Raw genomic sequence first — 22,996 nt, forward strand, 5'->3', positions numbered from 1 at the left:
TTTTGTCTGTGTTCCAGAAGCTACACATGGTGCATTGAACATTTCACGGATAAATGCTCTAGACAGACAAGTCTATATAAGGGTAGAAAAAAGCGAAGATGGACAAAGAAAGGTATGTCCACTCAAATTGGCGGTTATGGTACATATAAGTCCCTGCTCATGCGTTGCCTATGTGCACTATTCAGAGGATGACTATAGACTTGAGAATAACTGTGTTTGTCCTCCATAAAATCTTAGACAATGTCAATTCTCTAAACTGTGGCACTGTTTTGTTCTCGGAAACAGCTATCTAAAAAGTATGCCCTGATACTGGAGGAACATTGCAAAGAAGACTCAACCCAGTATTGACAGGTTTCTGTATAAGCAGAGGACTTGGACATAAAATTACATATGATTCAACCTGTCCTACCTTTCAAGTAAGGCCAATTCCCTGGTGCAGATGCTATTTGCATCCCTGGAGTCCAGTCCTACCTCAGTAGCAGGCATAAAAATGCATTCTGTCTGTCACAGCCTGCTGCTGCTACTAGTGAAGCAAAATCCCCAAGCGTGCTGCTGGTGTGCTTTCTTGACATGCTTATATCCTGGGCTGTCTCTGGTATTGGCACAGAGATCATCCTATGCATACCATCTTTGAAGTCTTTTCCACTGATAATACTGGCTTTCACTTCCTGCACAGGGGAGTGTTCTGAGCTTTTTAATATGGGGACTCTCATTTATGTTGAGTATCGAAATCCCCAAATTTGAACCTTTTAACCAGTGTAGTACTTCCTCCAAATAATAGTCTCTGTAGGTACCGGTATTCCACTTCTCTAACTTATTAAAATCCTGGAATAAGACACACAAAGTCCCTGTCTTTCTTTGTGTGCTCTGTGAAGCCCTGTATGGCAGTCCCCCTCCAGTGTAACTGCATGAAAGCTAAACAGCCAGGAATTTGATTCAGGGCCTATGACCAGACTACCTTCAGGGAAAGAAAAAGACATAATCCATTGCAGCAGAAGTTAGGCAACATAAAATTGGGAGAAGTTTCATACCTGCTCAACTAAGCAACTCACCCTATCCATCTGCTTATGATATTTATTTCCAAATAAATCTGGATCTGAATACTTATTTCTGGCATGTATAGAGGCACTCTTGCACACTTGTGTAATCCTCAAACACAGCACAGAAGCCAGATGGGTAGTCCAGTGAGTATTTCTAGTACTTGCTACCTGCTTTTTGGGACACTGATAACAGGATTTTGGAAGTCAGTATATGGCAACTAGTACATTAAGGAATATGTCAGATAAGAGTACACAGGAAAACTTTACTTGCAGGAATACAGAAGTCCTTGAAGGCATATGCAAACCCACCACACCTGGAATATAAACAAATCCTGATCATGGTTTAGGACTAACTGTAGGGCTGGCTAGTAGTGCTGATTAACTATCCTATGGCATATGAGAAAAAAAGAGGGAATTGTATTGACAGAGGAAGTAAGAGGAGCTGATGAACAGAGCCACTATAGCTCTGGCTGTCCTTTTCTGGACTCTGAGTTGCAGTCCTCCCAGACTAATAATGAGATGAGTAATGGGAAGAGACTACAGAGGAATTTTCTTTTTTTTTTTTTCTATGTTTCTCTTAGTTAACAGCAACAGCAACTTTTACAATAGGTCATCAGCATGGCCAGCCATGCACTTTAGTTAGCTTGAGGTCATTTTGCACAGTTCGAGCACAGGCTTGTAGATAGTTTTTTCCATGTCACCTTCTGAGAAGCATAAATTAATTTAGAATATTTCATGTCCAGCTATATAATTAGGGTGTTTTAGAGCCCTGCTGTAAGGTCTCTACAGTATACAAAACCAAAGTGTAGATTATTTTTTGTTTTATTTCCTTGAAGGTCTGCTGCTGGCTTCCTGGCCTTTAAAGACCCAGCTCTTTTTATTTTCTTTGATGTCAGGTGAGCAGTATTCTTTTTACACAAGTATGCCGGTTCAGAGCTGCTGTGTTTGCTCTGGTGATGTGGCCTCCCTGGATGCTAGTGAGTCCAACCTGTCTGCTGAGGTATCTGGTACCAGCCTCTATTGCAAATGCTGATGCTTATCCCAAAGAAGTGTACCATATGCATTTGGCTGATGCCAACAGTAAAAGGAAAAAGCCCAGCAATTGCCTTTCTGCAGAGTTGAGGTGTATATAAAAGAGCAAGTACAGAAGGCCAGTAACAAAGCTGATCAGATCCGGGCCTAGAATGCAATCTCCTGCTCCTGCCACCACCTCTGGGCAGCTGCCAATACTGATTCATGTGAACACGAAAAAGGAACTTTCTCCTCATTTACCATAAAGACAAATTCCTGTCTAGTGCATAGTTGTGCAGTGTACCACATAGGCCATTTTTCTAAAGCCATTCTCTATTTCGAAGTTGGACTGGGTGAGTCTGAGCCAAAGATCAGTGGAAATTTGACTCTGCAAAAGTTTTCTCCATCAAAGTTTTTTGCTCTCAAGGCTTCACGTGGTTGCAACTCTGTACACTACTAGTCCTTTGTACATATGACTTTCTATGCACAAAGTGAGCCACTGGTGACTTGTGAGTTATTCAGTCATTTAAGCTGTATATGCTAAATCCAAAAAGAATTCAACCAACTGGGCAGCAAGTGTCCTGTGTCCCCTGTACGTAGCCACGCTACACAACTGGCCTGTAAATAAAATTACTCTGCCATTGAATTGTATTCATCATTAGGCCGACAGAAGCCTGGAGAGCCTGTTTGGCTTCTCAGTTTTCTCACATAGTGCATGAAATAACTCTCAGTTGCACTCAAAAGGATGACATTTGTTGTTGTTGGGGGTGCACACAGTTCAGGAGATGTGGTGGTGTATTCCTCATCCATCTCAGGAACTCCTGTTAGGCTGTAGCATTTGCGTAATGAGTAGGGCAGTTAAGCACCCCTTGACTGTACCAGGAACTCTTGCATGGCTAAAGTGAGGAGCAGCACTGACCATACCAAGGACTCCTGTCGCCTAGCAGAGGCAGAGATGCAGAACCAGGAGCATTAGTCATGTCCTGACAGCCTTGGAGCACCCCTTATCTGGTTTTGTTGTTCCCTGACATCCTTGGAGCCTTCCTTACCCAAATCTTAAGTCATTGCCTGACAGCCTTGGTGTCCTCCCTTATCTGTATCGTAGCTCATGGAAATGGTACCAATGCTACAGGAATTCAGTAATTTGCTGATGACTAAAGCCAATCATCTCACGAACATATAAACTGTGGTCCTAAGTGAGGCCCTTTGAGCTCTTCTGGACCGCAGTGGGCTCTGACCAGCATCTCCCTCTGAGGGGGATGCCTCTCAGAGCTCGTGAACTCTCCAGTTTGTGAAAATCAGAGGACTGTGGCTGAAAGCTGACAATGGGACCTGGGCTGATACCATTCGCATCCTGAGGCTCAACCCTTCACCTGTTGAGAAAATGTGGAGACATTTGATGTGAATTTTTCACTGAACTCGAGGGGAATTTTTAACAGGTATACCTTTGTTTATACATATATATCTTAATGTCTGTGTGTATGCATGTGTGAATTGACCTGGGCATCCTACAGCAAGTACAGTATAAATGTTGCCCTTTTGAATCTGTAACTAAGTCACTGCTCTGCTACACACATAATCCCTTTAGACATAAACCATTGACCAAGTTTGGGACTAGGAGTAGATCCAGCTGCACTTAAGCTCCATCAGGAGTTTAGAAAGCAAAAGGGTCTTCTCTGAACCTTGTGACTCAATGAGAGGGCCTTCCTTACCCTTTTGTATTCCTTCCATTAGACATAAACCGTTGCCCAAGTCTGGGACTAGGAGTGGATCCAGCTGCACCTAAGTTCCATCAAGAATTTAGAAAATAAGGGGGTCTTCTCTGAGCCTCATGACTCAACGGGAAGGTCTTCCCTACCTTTTACATCCCCAATTTCAGTGCAAATTATGGAAAATCAGTTCTAACTCAATTTTCCTTTGTATGTTTCTCTCTTACCCTTTTGCGCCTTTAGTCTCTGTATAAATAATTCTAGTTTGATTCTAACTTCATTTCCTTTGTACGTTTCATCCATCTATTAAGTAATAGAGTGAACCTTGCCATCGAACTTTGTGAAGTCACGCTTTTATAAACTCCTATTAAATAATTTTTTGCTAATACCCTTGATGGTGATTCTTTAAGCAGTCCAAACCACTCATTTTCACCACAGGAGACTGAACATGCTGGCCCTCCTCCTCAAAAGTGAGAACACAGTATCTTTCAGACTGTGGCATTAATATCTGTAAGGTATTAAGGAGTGGTTTTCAGCTCTGGAGCATTTCCTTTGTGATGTCATTTATTCAAATATATATCTGACAACCCATGTGGGAGCTGGAAGTGTTATCTATCACAAGATAGCTATTCAGTGGCTTATGGGAAATCAGTGGTTGGTTTCAGTAAAATCAGTAGTGCTTAAATCTCCATGTTACACTTCAGGAATTATCACTTCTGGCATACTTGTGTATAGTGTGCGGAAAAAGAGTAATTTTGAATGTGTGGAAACTGCTTAGTTTCTTTCCCATAGCTCAGGGCTAAGACACTGTTTGAGTAGCTGCTAGAGCCACCTGCTTCTTGCACCCACTTTCTCCCAAAATGAGGAAAATTCATTCTGTGGAAAGTCGGACAAAATAAATTATACCTCAGATGTACTTGATTTGTGGGAGAAGAATAAATTATAAATTTCCTGTTTAACATTGATAGGAAAAAAATCATAATTTAGTAACAGCAACATCCTGGGAAAGATTGTCTAGGTGAAAGACAGGTTTCACTGTGTGAAATGTTACAAGTAGTGTTCATGTGTGATATTGTGAAAGGTGCATGTGTGATATTGTGAAAGGTGGAAGTTGGCTTGGCTTGAGTGCAATATAGGCTTGTCTGCACTCTTTTTCAAAGTTTTGTAGTCTAGTGGTTAGTCCCTTCCAGTACTTTAAGTAGAAGTGCTTAATTTGGTCATAATACTCATATGTCCTCCAACTATAATGAATCCCTCCATGTTCATTGTGTCAATGCTATCTTGGGACAATGATGGGTATGTGATATAACTATAGAAATCACCAGGGTTTATTAAAGTCACGTGCTTGTCTTGTATAACTGCACGTTTGTTCTATTAGAAGTGACCTGACCTTAACTAGTATGTTCTGAGAGTCTATTCTCATCTTCTTTGAAAAGACAGGAAATTCAGTGGTGCTGCTTTATTTACAGCTAGAGTATTGTGATGATATCACTGTCTCATGGGTAATTTGAACCTTGCCTTCATTTATTTAAACCAAGAACAGAAAATTCAGGAATCAGAAGTAAGGGACAGTTCAATTCCTCTTTTGTCTGTGGTTTATTCTTCATTTGAAGACTAGATGTCCCTGAGACAGGCTCCAATAAGAACTCTTATTATAATCATTTCTAAGTGAAAATATCAGGGAGCTCTACTGAATATGAGGAATCCATTATTACTTATCTTTATTCATAGAACACATGGGTTTGTATAATTGCTTTTTATAAAATGTAGATTTTGTTGACATCTATATCTGTGTACTGGATTTCAGTTGTGTTTCAATTAATTGTTCAATTACTTGCCAAGATTAAATGTTGCTTAGAGATTTAAATCTGCTTCATATTTTCACCTTTTATTTTAATACAGTTTTTTCTTCCTACTGACAAGGGCACTTTAAACTGATACTGAATACTGGCTCTGAAAGGATAGATGTGTTTAATGTTTTTCTCCTTTACATAGTCCTTCAGAATAAACTATTGGTGTGCCTAAAATGCTTTGCATTTTCCAAATGTTCTTATGACTCTTCTGCATCAGTCTCTTAACATTTAAGCTGTGAGTATGAGACACACGAATTAGATTCTTACAAAGTGCGTATGGAAGAGGAGAGTAGAGCAGGACCCACTGATATGCAAGACCTCTTTCATTTTAAAAACATAGATGCTATACGCTGACTTTGTCTTTCTCTGTAACTCTCCCATGGGGGTCTTCCGTGCACCAAGCAATCATACTTGTTTCTTGAACTAGAAGTGCTAATTCTCAGGCCTTATTTCTCATCATGAACTCACATTCTTATGATAAACCCAGGAATAGAACCTAAAAATAGTTCCTAAAATTCTGTTGGTATCTTAAAATTTCTTACACAACTCTGTGGAGATGATACGTCCTGTATCCCTCAGTAGCTAAGTCATTCAGATGCAGGCTACTGCTTCTGTCAGTTACGCATCTCTCTCAAGATGTAACAATACCGAAGAAAGATGTAATTAGCTGCTCAATACAATTAACAAGGGCTTGAAAATGAACATTGATGTTACCACACGTCTACCTGCAGATTGTCTCCACTAGAGACGTCTGGCTTGCCTTTGAACAAGAGTTGGCATCATGAAAGATTACATGCAAAAAGGGTTCATTCTAATGATTCAGATACATTTGATGTTGGGAGAATTGAAAGCAACAGAACATAGAGCAAGTTTTTTTTTGTGTGCTTCAAATGAGCCCTGAACAGGACTACAGATCAGGCCATGCCTAGTGCCTGCTTTTCGGGAAGGCACGTAGGTGTGGCAGAAGAGCACATGGAGGAAGTTCCCTCTTTACATGCTATTTTCAGCAAGGACCCTGCCCCTGAAGTTGAGTTCAAATAATATTTGCTTGTAGAACCCATTTCTTACTGACCGTAGAAAATTAGGAGAGGTCATGCAAATGAAATTGCATTAAGAGCAGAATTTTGTGCTGAGGCTTAGATTCAGCATCAGGGAAAGTAATTTGTAGTAACAGCTGCAGGTTTCATTCTGTGACCCGCCAATACAACAATATGCATCAATAGCAACTACTGCTATCATAAATAAGAATACTGCTGCTTCTTGCTGATCATACATGATATCCTAACCATAGTTACCATGGTCTAGCTGAAAAGGGATCATCCAGCAGTTGATAACAGAACTTAGGTGGCAGTACTGTTCAGGTCCAAAGCCATTAACCTTCATATGACTTTAGGTCTGCCCTGTTCTATTTACGCATGGACTGAATACCATCTTTGTGATCAGATCCACACCTCCTCCAGTGTACAGAATGAACAGGATGTTTTTCAAGTGAGATTGTTACCTTCCTTTTTATCTTTAGTGTTTCATGTGAGGCACTATTTCTTGTTTGATTCAGATGCTCTGTATGCTGCGCTGAATACAGATTGGTGTTCATCACACTAGCAGGAATCAATGCAGCTATAAAAAAAACCCAGTGGCCTATGAAAAAAGCTGGTATGTTATTTCCATTTAAAGATAGGTTGCAAAAAATTGCACTGATGACTGGATGCTTAGGTTAAAAAAACTGGGCTTGACTTTTTCTTTTTTTTCCAAGTTTAGAGCAGCTACACTAACGCACTTATTTGCAGTGGATCCTAAATCTCGAAGTAGGAACCCCGCTAATAATACTAAGTTAACAGTCATATCTGAAAAGCTTGATGTAAATGGGTTTGCTTTTATATATATATACACATAAATATATATATGAAAGCCGTGGAGAGAGAATACAGATCTCCTAGTACTCAGTCTACTGTATTAATTACAAAGCCATTCCAGCATCATCATTTGTTATATACCTGTTAGTTCCCACAAAAAAATTATGTGGGTGCCCTACAAATCTACTTTCTTCCATTCAGGAGTGTTGGTCTGTTTTGTTATTAATTTATCATTTTTAGAGCAGAAATGTGGGAAAGAGATCTATTTTCCTACTATGAGGAGTGGCTATTTTATAGAGGCTTGTGAACAATAAGTTACACTAAAAAGTTGTATCACGTAGCAGTCTCTTGCCCATATTTTCTTTTACAATTGGAATCAGTTAAAATGAAGTATTTGCTCTCCTTAAAGTAGGCTTACTTTACTTCAGTCAGTAGACTGACTTAAGTGCAGTATGACTGTAGGGAACCAGCCTACAGAACTGAGTATCTAAATCAGAGAGTGATTTATGTTGAAAGGGAACTTTGGAGGTTGTCTAATGCAACCTCCCACTCAAAACAGGGTTAACTTCAAAGTTGGATGAGGTTGCTCAGGGCCTTGTCCAGCTGAGGTTAGAGAATCTCTGAGGATGGGGAACCCACTGCCTCTTTGGACCACCTATTCCAGTCCTTAACCAATCTGTTCCAGTGCTTAGTCAAATCTGATAGTATGGAGTCATACAATGAAATGAATTAATTCAAGGTTTGCATTCCACTGCTGGATTAATAGTGCTATGCTATTTTTTAACTTTCTCAGCATTATGAGAGTTAATACTGTTATTTTTTTTAATGTTTAAATATTTTATTTCCTTCAGTTCTTCTGAATATTTATATTAACACTGGTAAGTGATGTCATATTTGATAAACCTGCATTATTGTATGTTGATTCTACGTAGTGACTTACAGCTAAGCTATTTCATGATTCCTTTTGACAGCTAAGCTTTTCAAGAGCTTTTGCAAAGTCAGTGCTGTGCATTATATTTTGAAAACCTTGTCAACTACTGTGTAAAAAGATGTCATCTTGACCTGACAATTTTTAATCTAATAATTAGCATCAACCAACTGACATATTAATTAATCCCCCAAAAATATTAACAACATGCTTTGGGGTTGATCACCCTACACTATCCTAGCTGTAAAGAAAAAATGGAAAACAGGTAGAAAAATTACCACTGCATGCAAACAAGGTGTTGCTTCACATTGGTTTTGATAGTGTCATAAGATGGAGCCAGAGATAGCTGTCACATAAGTAGACTTTAAAATGAATTGCATTCTATATTTAGTTTAGTCAACAGTTGAAGTCAATTGATTTTGAGAGTTCAGAATCAGATTTTCATCATAAGTATATTGATAGAAAATGCATTGGGATTTAATCAGCCTCTCTTTATGCGCCTCATTTAAGCCTGTTTAGGTTGTCATATGTTATATCAAGTGCTGGTGCTTGATACAAATTCTTCAAATCACCTAGATGAATGACTTCAGTACACATATAATTGTGCATGAAATGCAAGCTGAAAAAAGCTGGTTAGATCCAAGTGTGTGTGTGGTAACTACAGGCATGTTGTGTAAACACAGTGTCATTGCTGAAAGAAACTGAGTGCTCCATTGAGTGACTTCAAAATGCATTCTGATGTCAGACTGTTGGCAGTCTGAAACACGGTAGTTTTTTCATTGTTTATAGACTAAAAAGAATTATTTTTAGTGAACTGTTCCCATGTGCTAACACAGATTTTAGGGCCAATTTTTAAAGTTTGTGATAGACATTTTAACAAAGAATACAAATGTTAGTGCCTAACTTTTGAGACTAATATTAAACATCATTTTACTACAGCAACTTCAAATCTGGAACTAAATGTAGAATTTCTTCTGCATTTATTTGGAAAAAAGTATGTGCTGTAATGGAAGTTCTTAAACTGAGATTTTTGCCATTGAAATCATGGTAGAAACCCTTCTTTCAGTTTCAAAAGAAAGACAACTTGAACTTTGGATTACAGGAGAGACCCTAAAACAACATCTTTTGGTAAAAATGTCAGAGCTAAGGAAGCCAGTATATGGTTTTCAGTAATTGTGTTCCCCGTACAATTTCAGCTGGTATTGCTTACTGATGTACTTGCATCACTTCCTGTTCCTAAACAGATTTATTTCTGCTTCAGAATGTCCAGAAGACGTTGTTGCTTTCTATACTAATGATGGATGAATTTAATTTCAATGTTTGTATCTTGTCCATCCCTTTGCCAGCCCTATGTTAGGAAACCATTATGTGAGGACATTTCCAAATCAAATTTCCATGAATAAACTTATTGCAGACCTAGTTTCTGACTGCATTGTGAAAATTACATGTTCTTTGTCTTTTCAATAGGGTGCCTATTTCTTCCAGTGCCCAGAATGAATATTTACCAAATGAATGCAATTCCTATGATTATCAAAGTGTAATTTATCTTGCAGAAGCAGGACAAATTAATGTCTGTAATATTTAATTTCATACACATATAATTGCTTTATTTTCATTTCAACCATTGTATCTAGTTTATCAGTCAGTACCAGAAGAAAATATGTGGATTCATAGTTATCAAGTTCATAATAGAACTTGCTTTTAAAATGGTTACAGTATTGTATTATACATGATTTTAAAGAGCAATTGCATTTTTCTCTTCAGAGCACGTCAGCTACGACATTTTGAAATTGTCAGAATTTTTTGAGGTACAGTATAATGTATCTGTGGCTTGTTGCTCTTTAGTTCATCATTTTCCAGCACTTTGTTATAAAGATATCTCCTTCTGTGGCCATACCCTGTATGTGCTCCCATCTTGTATTTCCCAGACTCTTCTCTGCTGAAGAGTGATGTGAAGAAATCAATAACTATTTTTCTGTGCCATTTTCTTAACCTTAATTGGTTCCTTTGCTTCTTGATGATGCAGTAGACCTATGGATTATTTTCAAGGCTTCCTACTTCTAACGTTACTTTAAAAAAAAATTATCTTTCTATTGTTAATTTAATAATATATCTTAGTCCTTTAAAATTTCTTAATAACTTGCATCTTATGTGTTGGCTGATAGGGTATAAAATCTCTCATTAATTTTTCCATTTTCTGAAGGAGAATTAACTCAAATAGTGTTTGAGTTTGCGATGCTGTCTTTTTTCCTTGACTTCTCATTTTTATCCAGTAGCAAACAGGCCTTTGTGATCCTTAGTGTTTGCCCCAGTGCTATTAAATGGTAGTAGGTAATTCTCATTACTTCCTCTTTCAAATAGGTTTTGTAGTTTTGCAAAATATTATTTTCAGACATTGTGTTCCCATAACAGACTGAGACCTTTTAATCCCGAAGGATGTTGAAATTAATGTTGTTACTGTTGCTCATCTGTTTCATATTATATAATTACTACTTGAACCAGCTACTCTGTATTACTTAGGACTTAACAGAGAATAATCCCTCATCTTGTGTGCTCTGGAATTAGCTGTTCCAAGAGCATTTGTTTAAGAAATCACTTCTTTAAGCCTTGTTCCATTTAGCAGAACACGAGATACATTGTAAATATCTTTATGATATGCTAGGAAGTATGTCTTCATATAAGTACGTGTTGTGAGACATTAAAACACCACTTACTTGATTTTATTTAGAGCAGTGACGTACTTGTGTCACTGTATCCTAATGAAACATAATTTGCCGTGATGTATTTGACATCATAGGAAAGATACAAAACCCATCATAGGCAGCTGAGGCACAACAGCTAAACACCACGTTTCGCTTGTAAAATGCCTTACTGGGAGCACATAAAGTGTCTTGTTTGGCTACAAGCTCGTTTATTTCCCACTATAACCATGGTTCTAGTGGATAGACACATACCTTTCCTCTGCCTGCCCATACCGCCTGGCCTCACGGATCCCGCCTGCCCTCACGGATCCCGCCTGCCCTCACGGATCCCGCCTGGCCTCACGGATCCCGCCTGCCCTCACGGATCCCGCCTGGCCTCACGGATCCCGCCTGCCCTCACGGATCCCGCCTGCCCTCACGGATCCCGCCTGCCCAGATCAGCACCGCGGACAGCGCCGGCCGCGCCCGCCTCGGCCCGCGCGGGCTGCGGAGGCGGCGGCTCAGGGCCTTCGCGAAGAGCCTGGAAGGCGCAGGCCAACCGCAGCCGGCGCCTCTACCGAGAGAAAGAAGGGAGAGGGGCTGGCGCCAGAGGCTGGCTGTACCTGGGCATCACGCACAAGAACACAACGCTGGCGGCGGGGTGGACGTCCGGGGTCCTGGTGGTTCCTCTGGCGGTGACTGCCCCGTAACAGCCGCACTGGGTGGAGACGCCCAGGCTGGCAGAGGCCAAAGGGGTTACGTATGTCAGAGCTGAGCGGGAACGCTAGACAGAGCAAGGGGCGAGGGAGAGGTTCTGATACTACGCTGCTTCCTAGTCCTGGCAAAAGTAGATGCTGAGTGTGTAAAACTTCACTTGCACCCCTTATGTGTAGTAGGCATAAGGTGAGCAAACTACGACAACGAGCAAGTTTCCAATCGGAATTTTCTCTCAGGCATTTCCTCATCTTAGAGATGGTAGTCAATTCCGGTACAGTTAAAAGGAAATATTGGCTGTTCATGCAGCTGTTCCCACCCTCCTTGCATTGCATATACATAGTTTTTCTGACTACAGTTTTGGGTTATCCTGTTCATTACAGGAAACATGGTCTGCAACTTCCACTTAGAGCCAACGTCATTACATATTAAAGTTTCTTCCCGATTGCTTTTTTCTCTTTTCAGTTTTAGTAACAGTGGTTTTGGAACGTGTGGCTGAGAACAGCCTATTCACTTTCCCTAACCGAATACTCTCTTGTTCTGAGTTGTGCATAAAGCCACAAGATTAAAATTTTAGCTCCATTGAAGTTAATACCACACATTAGAATTGATCTCAAGAGGTCCAGAATTTCACTTTAAGTAATAACCCAACAAGAGTATACATTTATATAGAGTAGAAGAAAGTAGAGACACCATAATTATGTATTTTTGTACATTCGTGTTTAAATATGCAATAAATGTGCAGTAAGGAGAAAATATATTCTTAATTTATACCACAAAAATACTCCCACTTTCAAATGGGCTTTTAAAACAGCAGAAGTCAAATATGTATCAAATGCCTATGTCTGCTGATAATCAATCCAATTAACATTTCAAAGCTTGAAAGAAGTTATTTCAGTCATCATGTACATTCAGTATTTTTCAAACCTACTCTCTCATAAGCTTCAGCTAATGAAGGGAACAGTCTTGCAGTTGTAATCTTATTTTTAGCCTCAATATATTTGTAACTTTATGGAACTGCACAAAATATTAATAGCAGTTTGATTAAATGTGTATTGACATTCAAAGCATTCTGTGGAATTCAAGGGGAAGCAACGCAGAAATGCAATTTTTTAATTTTTTTTTTTCCAAAAGGAAGCCAGTGTTCATTTCTTTTCCATATTATTTCCAGAATGAGGCTAAGCATTGTTATGGACTTTTTCTGTAACCACCTTTCCCATGAAAAGAACTGGGATAGCAACATGGAACAGCCATGCAAAGTTAACATCAGATTAGAAAGAATAATACATTTTGTACTTCTAAAATGAACTAGTTGGGAATTTTCCAGTCTGTTTCCCTGGCTAGTCTCCCATCTTGGGGACTCCTGAGAAACTGCGGCTACCCAAGTTCCAAGGTGCTGTGGCTGTTTAGGAAGCAAACAGAAGGGAAAAAGACTGCTTATGATTTTTGTGGAAGTAACATTTGCTTTATCTGTTAGTGAATATATATGACTTTTTGTCCTATTTAGAGATAAAAGCCCTTTTCTTTCTTTTTTTTTTTCTTTCTTTCAAAAAATTTAAATTTTTCATGGAAGGGGAAGTTTCCTTGGCTGTATATTTGAGTCGAGTTTCAGGCTGCATGAATCTCTCTGCAGACTTCTTGTTATGTGCCTTGTGTTGTTTTCAACAAATGTGCGGGACTGAAAGCTGCGCCTGTTCCTGGTGTCATGAAAACCCCTCTTGTGAGAGCTTGACAAAAATATCGTCTCTTGGTGTTCTAGCCTGTGAAAATATGTTAATATAAAGCTAATTGACTAGAATGCTTAAATGAGTGATTTTACAAAAGAATTCTTTTTCTAAAACAAAGTAAGGAATAATATAATATTAAGTTTACTCAAGAAAGGTTTAATAGGAAAGCCTCCCACTAATTAAATCATAAATAGAGTAGCACGGGAAAAAGGCTCCAGCATGAAGTAACTAGTTAGAAGTAGATGTTTTGTGGAAGAAATGTCAATATGACTAATGAAATAGTAGAAGAGAAATAGAAGTTAAAGAAAGGGAGATTTAAAAACACATCCTGACAAAATACGTACACTTGGAAAGCCAAATCTGTGCTGAAAGTAACAGGAAAATGATTGGGTTTATTTTCATTTGTCAAACCAGGCCAGTTATCCAGGAGCTTTTAGAAGAAGTATTCAAGTTTATAGCGCAAAACTGTTTGCATGACGATGTACTGCACGTTTATTTAGCCACCAAGGTACTCTACAGTGTGACAAAGCTGGGAAGGAGCATGTTCTCCTGACCAAAATTTTGGACGTGGCGGGGGGTTCCCCTGCAGTGCTGCCTCATGCAGCACAGAGAAGTCGCTTCCCCTCCTGTGAGATAGGAAAATGGTGACTTTCCCCATGTAAAACGCTTTGAGATCTAAGGATGAAAAGTCGTGCCATGGGGAAATTAAGGCACGGATGGGGAAGTGACTTTTGTGTGGTGTATGGGGCAGGCGGTGGGCTTAAAGGATTAAATATCAGTCATGAAAAACTACGGCTGAGGTTGTCTTCTCGGATGGTGTGGAGCCGGCCTGCCGCTGGGCCCTCAGGGAGGGTGGGGTGGGGGCTGGTTTCCACACACGGCTGAGGAGGGACTCAACCAGCCGCAGCGGCTGCCGAGAGCCGGGCGGCAGCGCGCCGACGGAAAGGCGAGGAACCGGTATATTCCCCGAAAGGGCAGCTTTTAAAAATATAAAACTAAGCTTAGGGAAGGGGGAGAGGCCACAGCCTCGCTTAAAAAGAAGAAAAAAACAAGGGGGGAGAGGGGAAATTGTAAATAGACCCCCCCCCCAAACCCAGGAAGGCGAAGCCCGTTGCCTCCTGCCCCCTACCCGCCACCCCTCGGCGTCGGTCTGCCCCCTCACCGCGGCGCCTCGGCGCGCGCCCTTCCCGCCGCCGGCCGCGCAGGCCCGCCTCGCCGCCTGACGGCGCTGCCCTCGGCGCAGGCGCAGGCCGGGGCGCAGGGAGGGGGGCCGGAGCGGCGCCGCGCCGCGCCCTCGCTCCGCGTCCCGGGCGGTGTCTCAGTGCAGCCATGTCTGGCGGCGCGAGGCGGCGAGGCGGGCTCGGTCGGCGGCGCCCTCTGTGAGGCGGCGGCGGACGAGCGGCGGCGGCGGGCATTCATGTCGGCGGCCAGGGATTAGCGCGGCAGACACCGAGCCGAGCGGAGGGGCCGGCCGACCCGTCGCCCCCTTCCCGCGGGGTCTCCGGTGGGAGAGAGCCGTACCCGGCTGGCGGGGGCGGGAGGACATGGCTGACCGGAGCGCGCCGAGCTGCCACCTGCGGCTGGAGTGGGTCTACGGCTACCGGGGTCACCAGTGCCGCAACAACCTCTACTACACGGCAGCCAAGGAGATCGTCTACTTCGTGGCGGGGGTCGGTGTGGTCTACAGCCCCCGGGAGCACCGGCAGAAATTCTACCTGGGGCACCAGGACGACATCATCAGGTACCAGCGCCGCCGCCGGGCCGCATCCCGCCGCGGGCCCCGGCCCCCTCCGGGCGCCCCGGCCCGGCAGCCCGGCTCGTCCCCCGCCCGCTCCTCCCGCCCCCCTGGAGCGGGGCGCGAGTATCCCCCGCGCCGCCGCCTGCCCCAGCTGCCGTCCCGGGCTGCGCCGGCAGTCCGCCCCCCGCGTCCAGTCAGCGCTGTGCGCTGTGGGGATCCGGGGAGCGGGTCGAAATTCGTCAAGGACGGTCGGCGCTTCCTCGCGCCCTCCGCCCCCCCCGCCCGGGCTTCGCCGTGGGTAGAAACTGCCTGGAGATGGCTTTTGGCTGTCGGGTTTAACGGGCCGTGTCGTGTCCCCGCCACCGGTGCGCGGTGCCGAAACTTATACGGGCGCTTGTGAGCCGGGGTGCCCGCGGGGCACGGCAGCCTGAGGGTCGTTGCTCGGTCCCCGGCCGCCCCTGAATGTCAGAGGGCCGGCGGGAGAAGAAGGAGTAATCTCGTGTGTGCCCTGAAGCACTTGGGCTGCGGAGGAGGTTAATCTGCAGCAGGTAGACCTTTGGCTCACGTTTAAACGGCGACGATTACGTGGGGAATTAGTGGCCTGCCTGTAACTCCTGCAACTTTTAGGGTTATCTTAAAAGATCGGCCCTTCTTGTAAAACTGACGCTTCTGTAGCTCAGTAGTTCACTTGGCAGTGAATGCTATCAGGTGCTGAAGTTCATTAAAAAAAAAAAAAAAATTACAAACTGATGTTGCAGGAGAAATGTGCTGGTGTTATTTCTTAAATGTATTTTCACTCTAAGGATGCTTTTGTAAGCCTAGTGGTGTTGTGAGAACAAGGAGAGCATTTCAGGAGTATGAAGGGCAGATGTGAGCCTGAGTCATCAATCCTTTCCCTTCCAGTAGGTGTCATTGCGGATAGACGTTAAATTCTGATTTCCTTTGCTCTTCCTGTTGGGGTGAGAGCTAGCAGTAGACAATTTTGTAGGTAATTTATAGCACAAAATTTGTTTTCATGATGCTTAGTGCTCCAAGGCATACCATACCCTCTGTATGAGTTACTTGTATGAGTAACAGGTATTGCCTGCGAAGAGCAGAATAGATGCTGTGTCTTTCATTTAAGCTTTTAGACACACTAGAAAACCTGGTCATAACGGCTACTTTTTTTTTCTTTGTTTACATCTTCTTATTGAATAAATTTAAGTAGTTTTGAAGTTTAGCTGGGAATGTCCCTTAGAAGGGTGTCATGTCTGTAGTATATATTTCTCCTTGGTGCTAAAAATGTGAAGAAAAAAAGTAGGCAGACAAGGTAACATTATAGATCGTTGTACTAGGGGTGTTGAATCAGAAGTTTGAATCACTGTTATTTGCATCATTTAATGCTTTAACATTCTCATTTTAATCCAGGAAAAAGTATTTTTTTAAGAACTGCTAGCCATCTCTGATGTCAGGTGTTGCAGGAAATCCAGATCCGCAACTTCCCATTAAGCTAAGGAAGCGGTGGCTCATTACTTGTTCTAACCTAAGGTCCAAGGTTGCTGTAGTGTAATATTACACATTTAATATCATGCATTCAGGAGTGCTTCTGAATGACAGTGTTCGTTTCAGTAGGACTTCTTAGAGTATAAGAATTATGTCGTTTGAGCTACAACTGGGGGAGTTGTTTATGTTTTCCTGTGGTAACAATTTCCTGCTCACTCACTCTCAGTTTTGGTACAATGTGCTACATTTGGCTACATTTGAGTGACAGAACTCATTATTCAGAATAGTACTAAACCAAAAAATCTATCAAAAGTCAGCAAACCAGAGAGAAAGAATATAATTACTTTATCTGATTTGTATGGGGATGTACTTTAATTTGTATGGTACTACAACCCAGCATACTGGAGTTGCTCCTGCTTTGAATTGTACTGATGTTGAGAGAATATAATTCTAAGTATGTTAAAGCATTACAGTTTTATGCAGTTAGTTTTGCATGTTTCTTAAATGCAAAAGCTATACAGAAATGTTAGTATACTTAAAGAAGAATGCTCGATTTAAAAGCAGCATGGCTATTTCTGATAGTAAGATTAGACTTGTAGTGATCGGTGTTGCACTTGCTGCTTTTTCTAAAAGTGACATGGTACCATTTAAATGTCATCATCCCATGCTTTTCCTCACTAAGCTTGGGTACCTAGATGTGGTAGTCCTCAATATTTAAAGCAGTAGGAAGGTCAAGTGTTAAAAAAATGGATTTTTAAAATATCAGAACACAGGTGCAAAAATGGGATTATATGCTACAGTAATCAGTGTCACTAAATTTTCCCTCTGAAAATAGCAAACTCAACTGTTGTATTGCCAAAAAAAAAAAATCCTATCTTTTGTGTTTTAATAGGCTGAGCAACTACCATCTGAATGCTGAGGCATTTGTGATGTTTTAGTGAAAGCAATGAGAGGATTGAGTGTCTTTTTACAAGTCTGGGATTTCATTTGTGAAAGCAGGTCTGGTGTCTGAAAATCTTACATATTTAAAGAATCAAAATTCCATGAGCACAGCTCCATAGCTACAAAGACTAAGCAGTATATATTGCACGCTACATGGTGATATTATTAGTACTTTTCATTATAAGAACTTTTATATCATTAGCATGCTTTGGGTGACATTCTAATTTTAAGCATCAGTCAGGAAGAGAGGAATTGCAATTCTTGAGTCAGAGACCAGTTCTTTATCTGTAATAATAGAAAACAGTATTAGATTAATGGACAGCTAGAGGATATTTTCCTTTGGAAAATTTCTTTCTAGCACTAGCAGTTAGTTTGTCTTCTGCTGTGAAGTTTTACCTCCTTTTATTAAACAAAAACCTATAAAACTGCTGTAACATTTTTGATATGATTAGATGTTTTAACATAATTTATTTCCAGTTTAAATGTCTAATCTCAATTTTAATCACAGTGTCGTGTCCTGTCCCGTCCCCCCCCCCAGCCTCAGTTAACTGTGTACTGAAAATATGAGAGCTCTCTTTCAGTGTTTTGTCCCTCAGTTCTATCGAACAGTCTTTTGGAATAGAAGAGGGTAATTAGGATCACTTGGGACCTCTTTTATTAGTCTGGTTTTTGAATTGAACAATCTCAGTCATTCAGCTCCAGTCTGTCTCTAAAAGGACTTCTCTTGGTTTCTGGTGAGCTTTTGTCTTTTATCTTTTGGTTTTTATCTCTTCTGAGAATTACTTTCCAGAAATCAACCCACTATTCTGGAGGATAGAGAGTATAACGTTTTCGATCTTATTTATCTCCCATTTCTTACGCATCTGCACATTGTTATTGTTGAGGTCCTGGGTGTGTGCAGATACTTGTGGAACATGTCACTTAGATGCAGAAGGGCTTTGGAAATTTGCATCTTTTGGGAGTGCTGATAACTGAGGTTTTTTCTTGCGTTTTTAGGAGTAAATGAGGAAAATCTTGTTCATGAAATCTCAGGTGACTTGCTTTGATAGTGCCATCCATTGCCAGCAGCGTAACTTGGATGTCTGCTGTGTTTGTAGAAGATAAGATCCCCCATCCAGCCTGGGCTGTATATATGTAGGAGATACTAATTTTGAATGAACATGTGAATTATTCCTGCAAAGTTACTGATTTAAACTGCGTGTTCTGTAGGATTTCATAAATCACCAAACTAGCTTGTGAGGTGTAGATTGGTTTGCTTTACGGTAGAGGAGGAAGAAACAATGTCTTGGTGTGTCCAGGTTAGATCGATCCTTCCTTCGTAGTTTTAGTGGTTTAGAGGAGCATATGTTATTTAATGTAGGCTGTCCTTCTCTTGTCTGAGAGACCTTAGGGTGATCATATTTAATCCTGATCTGTAAAAAGATTTCAGAAGATGCCCCCTCAGAGTATTAACTTGTCATATTGGAAACTGATGCTCATGTTGAGCCTCCTTATTTGTCTGAGCTAGCTAAAGCGTGTTTATGTACTTTACTTTCTCTGATGGAAGGTGAGAAAATTGGAAACCCTGAACTCGTCCACCTTTTTAAATGGCTGTCTGCTGGCAAAAGCCTTTGATGTTACCAGGACTGTTCCCTATGCTGACATGCTCCAAGGAGAGTTCTAGGATAATTTTTTCTTTTGATGAATTTTTTTCTTTTTTTTCTTAATGTTAGCCTGTGACCATCTTTTTTAGTGAGCTTTGGAGTATTGGAATTTTACTGGGAATTAACTTTTCACCTGGGATCAATGATGCTATTTAAAAGCAAAAGCAAAACCTGAGATCAAACCAGTGCATCTTTTTGAGATCTTTAGCAGACTTGGCAAAAATGCATATTTTGCTTTCCATGATATCTGTTCTTCAGTTCAAACTTTAGCACTCATTCATAAGTCTGTCCTTGTGCACCGTTATCTCTATGCTGGTGCAAAACAACTACACAACCATGCAGGTCAAAGAAGAGGAACTACGTTTCTCTGTCAAAGTGAGACAAATTAGGAGAGTTGCTGTCCCTCTCCTACTTCTTTTAATATCTATCATGGGAGTTAGCTGGCAAATAATAGTGCTGTTGCATATTTTTCCTAGAACTTTATCACCAGTAAACTGTGACTACTTGATTAAGATGTCTGTGATACATTTAGGTTTTGTTGCTAAAGATAGTAACCGGCGCATCTTGTGCTAGAAAAAAATGCTTGAATTTCTGCTGATAATGCCATCTCTAGCTCTGCTGTAGAGCAACCATAGGCTGTGTCTAATAAGTTAATTTCCCTACTTGTCTAGAAATCTGTGTATTTTTCCTTGTCTCAGACTAAGTTGGGGGAAAGAAATCATGCATTGTCTGCCCTAGGACTTGTGTGGAGTTCTGTTTTTAAGGGAGACAGAACTTAAAAAATTATTCAGAAGACATCAAAATTCTTTATTATTAGGAGTTCTAGTACCAGAAACTTAACAGATTCCATGCTACAAAGACAGAGGAGAAAGAAATTGGTACTACCTTCAGTTTGGTTAAAAACATCTGGTTCTTTTCCCCTTTGTGCCCCTCTGTATCCAAGACTGGAGAGAGGTAAATTGCATGCTTACAGAAAGCAGAGGTATGTGCAAGACAGGTAGAAAGAATGACAAAGCATTTAGGGTTTGGCTGTTTTCAGCAAAATAGTTTACTTGTCTAAATCACAGCTTTTGTTAAGACAGTTTTTCTTATTTGTTGTGGTGAACTCTGTAGGAATCATCTTGGACTTTGTTTCCCAAGGAGCAAAAAGAAGCAGCCAAAACTCTGGCCACTCTGAACTGTGGTCTTTCTGGGCACTTTATTTAATACTGTCATTTTTCTATTTTTCAGAATTTGGCTCAATCTACAAGGGATGGTCCTGCCTGAAATTCTGTGATCTTGCTCCTGTATTCCATGGCAAAATAAACCATTTCTTTCTAGTGTCAACATTTCTGAAAGTCTGGTGAAAATCAAAATCATTAAAATCATGTCTGTGCTGTCCACCAACTCTGTTTGAAGGAGATTTTTCTACCTGTTGCACTCTCAATGTTAGTCTAACTGTCAGCATCTAAGAAATTGGACTCTGTCAGCTGCTTTCTAAGACTGCTACTAGATAATGCTCTCCAGGAGGCAGGTCCAGCTTCCTCTGTGTGGCTGTCAGCTGTGGTTTGCAAACAGAAATTCTAGCCATGCAGTGATTAGTCACATCCTAGTTCTGAATGGCGATTCTGGTCTTTTCCTCATCCTCTCTCTTTGTTAACTATGCATTGTTATGACTTTGGATGACTAGCTGTTGGACTTTTTCTGTAAAGATGCTGCGTATTTCTACCACCTCATTGTGTCATTCCTCCTTTCTTTGTTCCCTTTTCATTAGAACCATGTCATGAGAAAACCTTATGAAAGAAGCTAAAATCTTTTCTCAGAAAAAGAGCCAAACAGAAGGTTTCACAAGAATGTAGAGGGAAATTATTTTACTTCTGTCTTTTCTATTCCTCTAGTAGACTGACACCCTAAGATCCATCTTAGTTCTCAAAACCCTCAACAAATAATTCAAGTAATTGAGAGTTAGGGTATCTGCTCTCAGGTTTATTGTCTTGTTCTTGTCTGGAATAAAAGGTGTATGTCTCTGACCTAACTCCAGATGACAGTCAAGCACAAATGTTAAGTGATAACTGCTATGTACAGCTACAAAATTGTATCGGATGGAATTCTGTAAATTGTTTTGGCAGCAAATCTATGAATTTTCACCAGGAATTTCACGATTAATTATGTATTTCAGATTCCAGGGAATGTAACTGAATGAATACCACAGTTGCCACATGAGGAGAAATTTCTTAATTATCCATTACATGTGCAACTTCTTCCGTCTTTTGAATTACTAATGTGATAGATGAAAAATGAGTTTCAGCATGTTCTGGTGAGGAATTCTTTGTATGCTCTTGAATTCTATGCAGTCCAGATCTTTCCTTCTAGAAGAGAACTCTGTTGTTTATTTATTTGCAGAAATGTAATCTCCCAAATTATTTCAACAATCATAGCCTTTGAAGAAGGCCAGTCATCCCCCTTTGGATCCTCTAATAACTTCACTGGAGGAAAACTGGAGTAAAATACATCTTACACTTATGCTTCAAATGTGAATTGGGGTCGTACATAGAAACACCTCAAAATGTTGCTTGTTAATACGTAGGAAACCTACAAGGTGCATACATTCTGGATTATTAGGGATAGTCCTGGGAAACCAGTCTTTGTTCTTAAGTCCCAAAGAAAGTCTTTGGTAGGAATCCTTCCCCTCTACTCAGCACTGGTGAGGCTGCACCTGGAGTACTGTGTCCAGTTGTGGGCTCCCCAGTACAAGAGAGATACGGTGCTATTAGAGAGTCCAGTGAAGGGCCACAAAGATGATTAAGGAATTGGACCATCTCTACTGAGGAAAGGCTGAGAGAGCTGGGACCACTTAGCCAAGAGAAGGCTCAGAAGGGATCTTATCAATGTATATAAATACATGAAGAGAAAGTGCAAACAAGATGGATGGAGCCAAGCTCTTGTCAGTGGTGCCCAGTGAGAGGTCAAGTCACCTCCCAACCAAAAATCAAAATTGGAGCCCTGAGCTGAATAGTGGGGGCTTCCAGAATTGGAAGGTCAGTTCCAAAGCTTCAGGATTTTCGACTACAAACATCCATTTATGATCTTCTTTCCACATGCAAATTCAAATAAAAATCATTTCATGTAAGTCTATAGTTAAGGAAATTATTTTCAAAATTATTTTTTCTTGAAGAAAATTAGACATTGAGAATAGGTTGTGGTTTTTTGATATGCAATGGAATGTTTACTGTGAAACCTAATAGCTTTAATAGTTTGTTTTCTGCAAAGAAGAGCAGACTTTGGAGTGTGTGCTGGTGCATCTCTGCTCAAACGTGACAACTGGGGTTCATTCTCCATGCACACTTGATGAGGAAATCGTGTTGTTGCTTCAAAGGATGAAAGCAATCTAATGGTGAAATCGCGTAATGCGTACCATTCCAAGAGGTTTATTGCAGCAACCCAAATCTCTTGAATAGGTTAATTCACCAAGCTAATGTACTTCTTTGTGAATAAGGCATTCTCCTTTTCTAAATACAATATTTTGAGGGATTGATTGTTGGGTTTTTTCCCCCAGAAAGTTTAGATTTGCAAATTAAAAATCAAGTCTTCTCCTTAGCTTATTCTTAGGCTTATATGGTGGCGTGTGTATTTTGTTTATACTGAAGATAAATCCATCTAGTCTCACTTTGTCATCTCCAGATGTTCTTTAAGGGC

The 22,996-nt window shown here is 40.9% G+C and overlaps 1 protein-coding gene across 10 annotated transcripts in view; it reads left to right on the plus strand.

Moving 5' to 3' along the window:
* The first annotated feature begins 14,793 nt into the window (after nucleotides 1-14,793).
* EML5 (EMAP like 5) overlaps nucleotides 14,794-22,996 on the plus strand; it is a 121,461-nt gene continuing 113,258 nt past the window's right edge. For all 10 annotated transcript variants that reach the window (XR_011324697.1, XR_011324698.1, XM_069783676.1 and 7 more), the window contains exon 1: nucleotides 14,794-15,257. Coding sequence is in view for 8 of the 10 variants with exons in the window: in XM_069783676.1 (XP_069639777.1) it covers nucleotides 15,061-15,257 (197 nt within the window). In the remaining 2 variants the exon portion in view is untranslated. The remainder of the gene's footprint in view (nucleotides 15,258-22,996) is intronic.

This window comes from Haliaeetus albicilla, chromosome 5, assembly GCF_947461875.1.
Source record: "Haliaeetus albicilla chromosome 5, bHalAlb1.1, whole genome shotgun sequence".
Lineage (NCBI taxonomy): Eukaryota > Metazoa > Chordata > Aves > Accipitriformes > Accipitridae > Haliaeetus > Haliaeetus albicilla.